At 56.3% G+C, this 12047-nt stretch overlaps 1 protein-coding gene across 2 annotated transcripts in view; it reads right to left on the reverse strand.

The window, feature by feature from the left end:
- Positions 1–12047, reverse strand: part of HDLBP (high density lipoprotein binding protein) — a 55865-nt gene that overhangs the window by 8047 nt on the left and 35771 nt on the right. For both annotated transcript variants that reach the window (XM_020913197.2, XM_070463697.1), the window contains exons 6-16: positions 8085–8291; positions 7619–7834; positions 6968–7174; positions 6733–6840; positions 5870–5974; positions 5517–5595; positions 4075–4214; positions 3309–3413; positions 3074–3187; positions 2258–2344; positions 1995–2126 (exon numbers count right to left, since the gene is read on the reverse strand). In XM_020913197.2, the coding sequence (XP_020768856.1) occupies positions 1995–2126; positions 2258–2344; positions 3074–3187; positions 3309–3413; positions 4075–4214; positions 5517–5595; positions 5870–5974; positions 6733–6840; positions 6968–7174; positions 7619–7834; positions 8085–8291 (1500 nt within the window). The remainder of the gene's footprint in view (positions 1–1994; positions 2127–2257; positions 2345–3073; positions 3188–3308; positions 3414–4074; positions 4215–5516; positions 5596–5869; positions 5975–6732; positions 6841–6967; positions 7175–7618; positions 7835–8084; positions 8292–12047) is intronic.

Here is a 12047-nt window from a genome sequence, read left to right on the forward strand (position 1 = left end):
ACACACAACACGAGGGAGCAGGCCTGTGTGGCCAGAGGGCAGGCCCGCCGCAAAGCCCCAGGGCCAGCCTGCCCGAGTGCCCTGTAAGCCAGGACCCTGCCCCGAGTCAAGGCGGGACTGCACCCTCCTCCGCAGGGCATGGTGGCAAGATGCCGGAGGTGGAGCCAGCAGGCCACGCTCGGCCCTGCTCCCTGCCAAGTCCCACACCAAGGACAGTGCTGCCATCCAGGGGGCAGGCAGCTGGGGCCCTGCAGGCTCCCGGCGGTACGTGCAGGGAGCCTGGCTGCGCTGGGGAAGCCACGGGCTCTCGACTTGGCACTGTGACTCCCCCATCTGACAAGTCTAAACAGCAAGCCCAAAGGGAGCAAAGTGTTGTGAAATAACTAAACAAAGCTTGAAGGTCCATTATAGGAATGCAGAAAATACCTATTATACACCAAAGTAAACTTCATAATATCTGGCATCCAATAAAAACAAACAAAAAAGAACAAACAAAAAAACTGGGCATGCAAAGAAATAAAAAACAAGCCATCATGGGAATGAATGATGGAAAACAACCTGAAATGAGATGTTAGATGTTAGAGCCAGTGGTCTAGGACACTAAAGCAGGTATTTTCACTAGATTGCACACGGCCAAGAAGCCAAAGGCAAGGCTGATCGTGTTAAGCATGAAAACAAAGGATTGAAACTGAACTTACAAGAGGTGAGGACAACATATGGAAAGTGACTTAAATATTACTAATTTTTTGTTTCTTAGGTTGGATTTTCTTTTTTGGTCACTCTGCACGGCATGTGGGATCTTATCAATAGTGCCCCAACCAGGGACTGACCCTGCTCCCTCCATACTTGAAGTGCAGTCTTAGCCCCATCAGGGAAGTCCCCAAATCTTTCCAGATTTCAGGACAACTCTAAACTCACATATCCAAGACGTTTGAGGAACTCTAAGCAAAGAAACATAAATGAAAGACACTAAGACAATCATAACTTGCTGAAAGACTGGTATGATCATCAAACAATCCAGAAGAGCGAGGATGGCAAAGTGACACCAGCTATCTTATAAACCACGCGAGAGATATGCAGGCAAAGGACGGAACGAAGCCCGCCAGCTTGAGGTGTGGAGGCTGCTGGGGACGCAGGTGGTACAGCCACCGTGGGAGACGCTCCTTACAAGAACATGCACTGCTTTTACTACACTGTCTATCTTATTGCCAAGTGAAAAAAGTCAATCTGAAAACGGGACACGTTATTCCAACTACATGACATTCTGGAAAGGCCAACCGTGGGGCCAGTGAAGGATCAGGGTTTGCGTGGGCTGGAGGAGGAAGGGATAAATGGCTGGAGCAGAAGGTATGTTTATGTGCTAAGTACGTATGTACCGACTTTTTGTTATTATTTGAACCTTCTAAAAGATAACTGGATGTTTAAAAACAAAGGTTAAGGAAGCATGTTGGGCTTACAACGTGTGGATCGCACAGCAGTTGGGGGCCACTGTTCTCAGGTCCTCACCCTGCATTCCAAGCAGCACTGAGTCACCTGAAGATGCCCCAACCCCTGGAGCAACCACCAACATCAAACAAGAAAACCCACAGGCTGAAAAGGGGGTAAACAGAGCCATGAAACACCAGTCACAGGCCCAAAGTGGGGAACGGAGCCACCGAACACCCAGTCCAGAAGAGGGCCGGAGAAAACAAAGTAGACGGCAGAGACGACAGACAGAACAGATCCCAACATGCTGAGGGGCTGTCACCAAAACAAGGGGGGCAGGGGGGCAAGGGTGTTTGGAGAAGGCCAGCACGTGCACTGGACCCACACGGACACTGTGGAGATGACCCCCGAGGAGCAGACATACGTTAAAACTTAGGTTGCACTCTTTAAATCTGCAGTTTCTTGCCTTTTACTTTCAAAAAACCCCCCAAAGAGAAAGAAAGTGTGAGCTTCCCGGTGCCGGGGGACAGATGGCAGGCTGCTGGGCCCTGCCCGCCCACACCCCTTACCAGGTCCTTCTGGATGGATAGGATGCGGCTGCGGGCGGCCTCACAGTTGGCCCGCTTGCCAGTGATGACGATGGTCTCCGAGTTGCTATTCTCTGCCGGAAGGTCAATTTTGGTGTTGCTTTCTTCCCGAATCTGCAAGGCGAGAGGACTGTGAGAAGCTGACACCACCCCCCTGCCCCCACATTAAAACCTAGGCCAGCTCCGGGCAGGGCTCAGGGCAGGGCTCGGGGCAGGGCGGGCAGGGGCGAGGCGTGGGCGGTCACCTTTTTAATGTTTGCACCTCCTTTCCCGATGATGTTCTTGTGGAACTGTTTGAAGATCGGAACAGAAATCGAATAGCTGTTTTCCACCTTAAAATGAGGAAGGCACAGTGAGTCGAGTGAAGCGACCCTCCTGGCCGGAAGGCGAGACTAGAGGATGGGCTCCTGTGACGTGGACAGGCCAGGGCCCACCCCCTCCCTGTTTGACTCTGAGGTCTGCCAGGAGCCAGGAGGTAACTGAGCCCACAGCCGACTAACCAACCAGTGTGCCCGGCCGGCTGCTGCGGGCCCTGGCACAGGCCCCCACCCCCGTGGCTCACAGCCTGGACAGACCCAGAGACCGCGACTCCAGCCCGGGTGTGAGCGTGGCACATGAGGAGGGTCGCAGGACTTCCCGCCAGTGGGCAGTGCCTCCTGAGGGGGTCATGCCGAGCCCCAGAAAACCCCTGGGAAGCCCCGGGGCACTGGCCGCCCACCCCGCCCCCTCGCCACTTTCCAGACCACTTCTTCACGTTCCAAGTTTTGAGAAAAATGACCAATCAGTAAACGATGCCTCATGCAACTGAGCAGACCCCTCTCCTTCCTGGGTGGGAGAATTTCTCTCCCGAGGTATCTGAGGACCCCCCGGAAAACAAAGTAACCTGCATGGCAAGGTGGTCCCCCACTCTGACCCCACCGGACAGAGAGCTCACGACCCTTTCTGCGGTCTGAACGGGTCGCCTCAGTGCCTAAGTGTGCTCCTTGAAGTGGGTTTGGGCACCCCCAGCCCCACACCACCCCAGACTCTGTTCCTACAAAAGACAGAACGTGCCCCCTTACCAAGTCTGCCACCATCTTCTGCATGTATTTTGTACATTTTTCCACCTCGTTCTTGGGCCCTCTGAGTTGGACAATATCGCTTTTTTGTGCTGGGTCTGGAAAGTTAATGATAACCTAGAACAAATAATTGGGAGATCAAGTTTGATAATCAACAAGAATTGGACGTCATGATACTGAACCCCTTTCCCAACTGCTGATTATACGGCAGTAAAGGGCACCGCTGGGGACGCTTTACCTCTGGGAATTTGTCCCGAATTTCACGAATCCGTTCACCCTTCTGCCCGATGATTGTGCGATGAAATCTCTGCTCAATGATTAGATCCTTGGTACGCTCATTTTCCTAAAAACACGACAGACCACACTGGGGCAGGGAGGGGTCAGGTGCAGCCCGGGCATCACCCTGGCAGAGCGCCCCTACAGGGCACCCGCAGTCTCCACCAGCAGCTACACCACACGCTCCTCTGGGAGCAGAGCCCGGCGCGAAGCTGAGCGGGACCCTCTACCCGGCAGCGCGCCCACAGAGCTCATCAGCACGTCTGCCTGCGGTCAGGAGCCGGGCCTCCTACAGTGAGTGGCTCAGATGCTCCCCTGCGTTGACGACCACAGGAGAGGCCGCAAGCCCCGCGGCCCATGGCCTCCTTCCAGGGCCGGCTCTCCCGTCAGGGGAAACTGCACAGAGAAGCAAGCAGAGCTGGGGCGCGGGGACACGCGAACTGCCAAGCAGCCCCCGCCCACAATGCTGGGGTTCCGGATCAGACACGCAGAGCAGGGAGACATCCGCCTGCTCCCGCATGGAGACTGCAGCTTGGTCTGGAGGACGGGAGAGACGTGCCACCCCACCCCTGTGCTGACAACACAGGCCCTGAGTCTCAACCACAGCTACATGTTGGAACCACCACATGGGAACCACTGGGGCGCCAGCACACCCCTGCCATCAGACGCTGTGTCGGGGAAGGCCGCGGACCCGCTGCAGGGGCGCAGTGCAGGCCAGCCAGGCTTACCATGCGGGAGGCAAGCTCCAGCAGCTCCCGCTTGGCCTGCCGCACGCCCTGCGGGTCGCCCTCGATGCGGATCAGGCTGCTCTTCTCGCTGTCGGGAGGAATGCGCACGGACACCTTGCACTGGTCCTTGATCCTATTTACTGGGGACACAGACGGCACGCTGGACGCAGGGCCTCCCGTTCCCAACCCAGCCACCGTCCCATAGGGTTCAAGGGCAACGAGGCCTTCCCGCACCCCACGAGGAACTGCGGATGACCCCACCCTGAGGGACCACACACGGGTGCCTCCCTGGGAACTCTTCACACCCAGGGTGAGGCCCCAGCCCCCGAGACACGCTGGGTTGGGCACGGCTGAGCGTCTCTAACGTTGACAGAGAGCACTTTTTGGCAACTCGTACTCCAGTTTAAAAAAAAAAAACTGTCAAAAAGTTACAGTAAAAAACAAGCCATGAAAACCCAGAAGATTCCACATTACCTGAAGAGCACGCCCAGTGATCCCCATGGAGCCCCACGGGGGCCATGCTGTCTGGACAGACTCCACCCCTCACTGTCTTTGCAAAACCAGTGTGTTGTTCAAAGCCCTCCTATTACCCCTTCTCAGCCCACCAGAAACGGGGTCAGCGCTCTGCACACTGGACAGTAAAGGGGAACCAAGACCCTCAGCGGGGCGGCAAGGAGGGGCTGTGCACAAACATACACAGCAGGAGCTGCCCGTTTGGGGCAGCCTCTGGGGGGCGCGGCTGCGCTAGGCTGGTCCTCGCAGGACAAGCACAAAGGGCACCGCAGACAGGCAGCAAAGTTCACAGGAGAGAAAACCCAGGCGAGCAAGTGAGCCAGGAGGAAGCAGGGCAGACACCGAAGTGGCCCATCCTTTGGGGAACAGACCAGGCGTCAGGGTCAGAAACTTTCCTACACCTTCTGTGGAAGGTGAGCGTGTGGGCCGAGCAGCAGGCACCAGCGTGGCTCCTGTATGGAGCCCAGCACATGGGCCCGACGGTGAGGAAGCCGCAGCAGCGACTTGCCCCCGTGGACTCTGAGCAAGGGGACTGCACAGTGTGGAGCTCAGGAGGGCAGGCTCACGGGGCGCCTGGGGACACGGGCAGCGGCAGGCTGCTCAGGACTGGAGAGCACCGTGGGGCCGTCCAGTCACACTGAGGGGAGGAATGGATTCTAAACCACGCCGACACCCGTGGACGCAGGCCGAGCGCTCTCTCGGCAGCTCTGAGCTGGCCGCTCAGGGCTCCGGCCTCGGCTGAGGCCGCTCACCCTGCAAGCGTGGGGTCAGCGGCGCCTGCGCGAACTTTGGCGGGCAGATCCCAGCCCTGCAGGTCTGACTCAACACGAGGACACGGCCCCAGGCACCTTCAGAGCCAGTCTCAGGGGGGGCCCTGTTCAAGGCTCTGCGGGGGAACCCCTGGCGCCTTGGAGAGCCCCCTCACTCACTGTTGGCTCCGCTCTTGCCAATGAGGTGTCTGTGGAACTTGTGGTCAATGTTGATCTCCACATAATCCATCCGGTTAATCTGCGGGGGGAGCACAGAGCAGGCTGTGGAGACTGGAGTCCACGACAGGCACCCAGATCTCCCCACAGACAGGCAGGCCTCCGGGATCGAAGTCTGGAGGCCAGTGGCTGCCACCGCCCTGCTCCCTCAGTTGCAGGCCCCCCGAGAGACCCTCCTTCTGGACATGGGCCCTCTCCCCAGGCCTTCCTGAACTCCGGGACTTCCCCAGCCCCCTGAGGTCTCACTGGCTGCGCCTCCGTGGCCAGCGCTTGGGGCGCGGCTGGGGACCCCTCACCAGGTCCTTGACCATGGCCTCGATCTGCTCCTGGGCCACGCTGACGTCCTCCGTGGGGCCTTCCAGTGTGATCTTGTCCTCACCCTCCGTGAACTCGATGTGGACCTGCCGCACCAACACGGGCCTAGCTGTGAGGACAGCACGGCGCAGAAGCCACTCCGGAGCCCAGGCTGCTCTCGGGGGCTGCAGCCCACCCACAGGCTCCAGGACAAGTGAGGGGGGCTTGCGGACGACTGCGGCTTTGGTAGGAAACACCGTGTGCCAACAGCGCAGCCCCCTGCGTGTCACCAGAACCACTGCAGAAGCACCCAACACCGCACTGCTCATGCCACCCCGTGGGGACCAGCACTCTAAGCAGAACAGGAATGAGTCACCATGCACAGGGTCCCTGCCAGGGTCGCTGGATCTCCTGCAACCCCGGAGCACTGGGGACTGCCGGACGGAGGGGCCTCCCCGAGCACTGGGGACTGCAGCACCGAGGGGCCTCCCCGAGCACTGGGGACTGCCGGACGGAGGGGCCTCCCCGAGCACTGGGGACTGCCGGACGGAGGGGTCCTCCTCCGCCACCTCCACGGCCCAAGCACTTGCTCCGCACGACAGGCTTCTCAGGCATTAACTACTCACAAGTCACAACACCGTTCACAGCTAAATAAGATGCTTCTTGAGACACTCTCCCAAAGGAACATGGATGTTTGAAAAAACATGTGTTCTGCTCTCCCTAGTAAGCGAGGACCAGCTGACAATCACACAATAGCTCATCTCTAAAACCCGCCGGTGGTCTTTAGAGGCACCCCCAGGACAAAACCAGTGCCGGAGAGGGGACGACCGCATCCACTAGGCACAGCAGAAAACAGCCCCCTCACCTTTGGCATCTGCTGAGTGATTTTGGCCAGGTTCTGCCCTTTCTTGCCGATGATGAAACGGTGGAGCCAGGAGGGAGCAGAGACGGAGGAGACGGTGAAGCTGTTGGCCTAGGGAGCCAGGAAACAAACCCATGGGTCCGCACAATCTGGTCCCGTGCCCACCAGGCCGCGGGGCTTGCCAGGGTGAGCGCTCCCTGCACCCCCACCCCGGTCCCGTAACCCCTGGGGAGGTCACCTTGGCATAGACTTCAGTCAGTGCCTGCCCCAGCTTCTCGGGCTCGCCTCGCAGTATCACCGTCTCGGAGGCGCTGTCCGAGGGCGGGATCTCCACAGAGACCCCGGTTCTCTCCAGGATCTCCTGCAGGGAGTTGCCCTTGGGGCCGATGACATACTTGTGCTGGGACTTCTTCACCTCCACTGCGATGGTCGTGGTCTTCTTTTTCTAAGTAGGAGCACCGTGCACAAGGGTGTTAAAGGGAGGGGCAGGGAGCAAGACACATGGACCCGACTGCAGCGACTGAGCCCCCAGAATGAAGATGATAACCAGCCAATCCCCGGAAACTCTGCTCATCATCAACTGGGTCCTCTCCTCAGAAGAACGACTGCAGAATTTAAGTCAATCTGACTAACCATCACAACTAGGAAGAAACAAACAGGCCACGTCCTCTCCCCAAATAAAGGAACCAGTTTCAGACCCCAAATCCCACTGTCTCAAGCTCCCCAGCTCCCTCAGAGCCTTGGTCAGCCGTGGGCAGGGTGCCTTCCACACGCAGTGCAGGGGAGCATAGGAGGGGATCGCCCCTGGGAACCGGGGCAACTGAAGCTGAGCTGGCATCACTAAAAGGCCAAGGACAGGGCCGGGCGGTTCTCCCTCCCCCGCCGCTACCTTCTCCTCGTAAATCTTCTTGACGCGAGCCACGGCCTGGGCCAGCTGCTCCTTCTCGCCGGTGAAGACGATCTCGGTGCGGCTGACGCTGGGCGGTGGGATGTTGATGCGCGTCCCTGTCTCCTGCATGATCTCGCTCACCAGCCGGTTGTAAGGCCCCGCAATGAAGGGGTGGAAGGCCTTCTCCACCTCGAGCCGCTCCACAGCACGTTTGTCCTGGGTGGGAGGGGCAGATGTGAGGGCCCGCCTGGGAGTGGATGAGGTGGGTCTCTCTCTCACACACACACACACACACACAGGTGGGAAGGGCGGGCGCGCACACCCGGCTAGGGGTCGGGGGGATCACACCCACACTGTGATACACCCACAGCACACACACAGGCGGGAAGGGCAGGCGTGGGGGCCCGGCTAGGGGTGGTGGGCTCACACCACACTGACACGCCCTGCACCCACAAGCCGGCCTCACCTGCTCCGCGGAGATCAGTAGCACCTCGTGGCGTGCCTTCTCGATGCCCTCCTTAGTGCCCGTGATCCTGATCTGATTGCTGGCGTCATCTGGGCGTGGGATCTGGATCTTGGTTGCAGTTTTTAGCTCCAAGTCTTGCAGTTTCTCTCCATTTTTGCCAATAACAAAGCGATGGTGCTCTTTGGGAATGGCAACGGTTGCTGAAGCCTACGGCAGGAAAAGGACCAAAGAAAACAAAAACACTTGGAGGTTCCAGAAAAGCCACTTCTCCATGGCACTCTCCCTCGTCAGGATGCCCGTCCCACCGATGCCCGCCTCACCGGCCCCGGGCCCTGCTTGAGAAAAGGCTCGGCTGAAGCATCCCCTCTGGGCAGCGGGCCCCAGGAGTGCGAACAGGCCTCCCAGCTTCAGCTATCGGTTCTCTACCCGGCCCAGCCCTGAGCCAGTTCCCGGCTCAGTGGCGCCGCACGCCAGGCGGGCCGCGGCCGGAGAGCAGGCACACGCTGACTAACCAGGTTAGCTTCTGTTTCTGCAGCAGGACGCTCTTTCTGTCAGACATGAGCCCTGCATGTAGTTATAAATTCTTCCTCCCTCTCTCTCACAACCAGTTAAAACAGACAACTCATGTGGGGAAAAAAAATGAAAATAATCGAAATCCTCAAACTGTCAGAAGTTCAGCAGCTTTCTCAGGTCACAGGGAAACTCTGGGAGGGGAGAGAGGTCTCCAGTATTTCTCAATCTACACAGAAAGCAGTCATCAGTCAAGAGGACTTTGAAAAAGAAAAAAGGAAAAGAACAGTGCAGGGATCCCGACACTAGAGCAGCAGGAAACCCCAGACCAGCCAGCCTTCCTCCTCCTCCAGGGGCTCAATCTCAGAGAAGAGTGTTCAACAGTCACAAAAGAAACGTCAGAATCTATCACAGGCAATAACAAGATCCTCACTTCCCAAATGGCACACAAAGTGGTGAGCATATGAGGTTTATTTTAAAAATGGCTCGATATTAGAAAATCCACTTATATAATCCATCATGTTTCTAGATCTAAGAAGAGAAAAACCAAACAATCAACTCTGTAAAATTTACATCCTCTCATGACAAAAATGTGCAAGAAAACAGAAACCAAAGGATTCCTATTTTTAACACAAAGCACAGATACATGCTCGACCCTGAAGCTGCCCTTGGGGGAGACATGCGGGTCAAGGCCCTGCATGACCACCCTCTGCCCAGAGTGCTTCCCTCGAGAGGAGACAGGACAGAGCGGCGCAGATGCAGGCCGGACAGGAAGAGGCGCAAGACTGCTCACGAGGGACGGCGGGAGAGACCACGACTTCACCCAACTCCTACTGACTACAGCAGGAAGAAGTTAGCTCTAACTCAGACTGACAACACGCGGTTAGGAGACGCGACAGGAAGACCACTCGTCTCAGTGGCCGGACACAGAACAGAGGCGGCGGGATGCGTGCCTCCCAGGTCAGAGCACAGCCCTGTGGAGTCTAACTCTGCTCGGAGCAGAGAGCTGATGAGCACACTTGCAGGGCAGAACAGAAGGGAACAGAAAGGACATCCTGAAAGAGAGCAGTGACCGGACTCGATGCTGCAGTCTAAAACCATTACCACTAGAACAAGCAACACCAGCACGTGGAGGGACAGGCTAGCTCAAAACCCAGGAACAGACCCAAGTCAGCACGAAGATTTAGGGCTTGATGAAAACTGCCACTGCGGAAAAACTTTTAATTCATACAAATTCCAAAGAGATCAGGAACTAGAATACAACAACGTCTTTATAATCATCTAACAAAATAAGAATAAACTTCCTTACAAGCCAAAAGTAAAAGGAAACCTTCCTAGCAACTACTAAAAGAAGAAAAAAAAAGCATGAATGAATTTGACTACGTAAGAATGAACCTCACACAGCAAAACATACCAAGATGAAAACACAAGATGGCAAGCGTGGACACAGTACTGGTAACACATCTTACTGATAAAGGGCTTTCACGAGCGCGTCGAGCCGGATGGACAGCCTGAACCTGACAGCAGAGTGAAGAGAACAGGCCGTGCACAGAGAAGACACAAATGAAGAGTCAGCAGCCTTCCGTCCGAGTCCACAACCTGAGCACTTGACGGCCTGGCGAGGCTGTGAGAAAGCCAGCGGGGGGACACACACACAGCGCCGAGGGGAGGTGTGTCTGCTGCTTCAGCAAAACCCCAGATGCAGGCACCCTCTGAACCCCTCTCACTGCCAGCAAAGCTCCCCCAAGACACACTGGGCGGAACAGCAAACCGCACGTGCACGCAGCGCTTGACTGGGACACAGCCCCACCTGTCCACGCACATCTCAGCACAGCCGAGTCCGGGCAACGGCCTATGGGATGGGAGACACGGCCCGCTGTGCGCACCACCCAGGACCCGCTGCACCGAGAGGCCGCCTCCTGCCTCAGCGGAAGAACACACCCACAAAGACCAGGCATGGCCCCCCTGCAGGGAGAACAGGGCCAGGAGGGCTTACACGGCGCTGACTCAGCCATCACAGGTTTAAGTACTTTTTAGAAAACTGAAAGCTTCCCAGGTGGCTCAATGCTAAGTAAAAAATCCGCCCGCCAATGCAGAAGACGCAGGAGACCTGACTTCAATCCTTGGGTTGGGCAATCCCCTGGAGTAGGAAACGGCAACCCGCTCCAGTATTCTTGCCTGGAGAATCCCATGGACAGAAGAGTCTGGCGGGCTACAATCCATGAGGTCACAGAGTCAGGCACAACTGAGCACGCACGCTTAAAAAATGTAAATAAACTAAAAAACAAATGAACCTAACTATGTATCAAGATAAAAGCATAACCTATGTATCAAGATGATAGCATAACTGTGATAGAGAATTATTTCAGTGATCTCTAAACTTAAACATCTTTCATCTTAAACAGACACTTGGGTTTGAACTCATGCAACTTCCCACTACGAACCTCCAGGGCTCTGGGATATTCAGGTCTGTGGAAGCAGACAGTGAAGATCAGGTCACACATCTCTCTGTGTTAGAAATAAGGAAGTGGTTCAGATGAATGCTTACATCAGAAAGCGGCAGGGTGCCCACTTGTAGGAGCTCCCTCATCAGAGACGAGGCAAGTTCTGCAGAAAACACAACTCATCAACATACCAGAAGTTCACAATGACACTAAAAAGATGCACAGACCACCAGTGAAGATGCCAGAGCACCAGTTTGGCCTAAAAAACCAAGGGGAAAAGGACCAATGACAGATCGTGCCTGTCTCATCTCAAAGTCCTGTCCTGATGATTTGGGAGCCAAGGTCTCCGTACTGCGTGAACCCTGGCAGCAATGAGCAAGGCTGACAGAACGACTAGACAAGAGAATGGCCAGACCATCTAAGGATGGCAGCAGGTACAGGAGCACCACCCACACGTTTTCTCGCCGTATAAGACAGACATGGAGCAGCCAGGCCCCCAGATCTGCCCCCACCGGACAGGAAAAATGTGGGGCAGTGGGACAACCAAACCCTTATGTGTCCCCCAAACAGACCAGCGGCACTAAAGAAGAGGTGAGGGGGGGCCCTGCTGAGGAACGAGTGAGCAGGTGGCCGCATCTGGACATGGAGGAAGAACCCAGTAGGGAAGGAGCGTCTAAGATGAGCAGGAAGCCCTCACGCTGCCTGGGCTGATGTGGGGACATCAGGAAACCACTGTCGACTTTGAGAAGTGAGTTAACGACATGTGGTTATGTTCAATGAAACAGAAGAGAGGGAGCGCACACAAAATTATCCGCAGGAGAACGTGTCTGGGATTTGCTGTAAAGTAAAAGTGGGGGGCAAGAGGAATGCCTCAGGTGCTCAATGAAAACCCACCTCAACGCTCACCAGCCAGCAGAGCCGCCGGCGCCAGCCACAACGTGCAACAACGTAGACACATTTTCCACTCCCTACACTGGACAGCTGACAATTACCTGGACGTGCCCTTCAG

The sequence above is a fragment of the Odocoileus virginianus genome, unplaced genomic scaffold, assembly GCF_023699985.2.
Source record: "Odocoileus virginianus isolate 20LAN1187 ecotype Illinois unplaced genomic scaffold, Ovbor_1.2 Unplaced_Contig_5, whole genome shotgun sequence".
In the NCBI taxonomy this organism is placed as follows: Eukaryota; Metazoa; Chordata; class Mammalia; order Artiodactyla; family Cervidae; genus Odocoileus; species Odocoileus virginianus.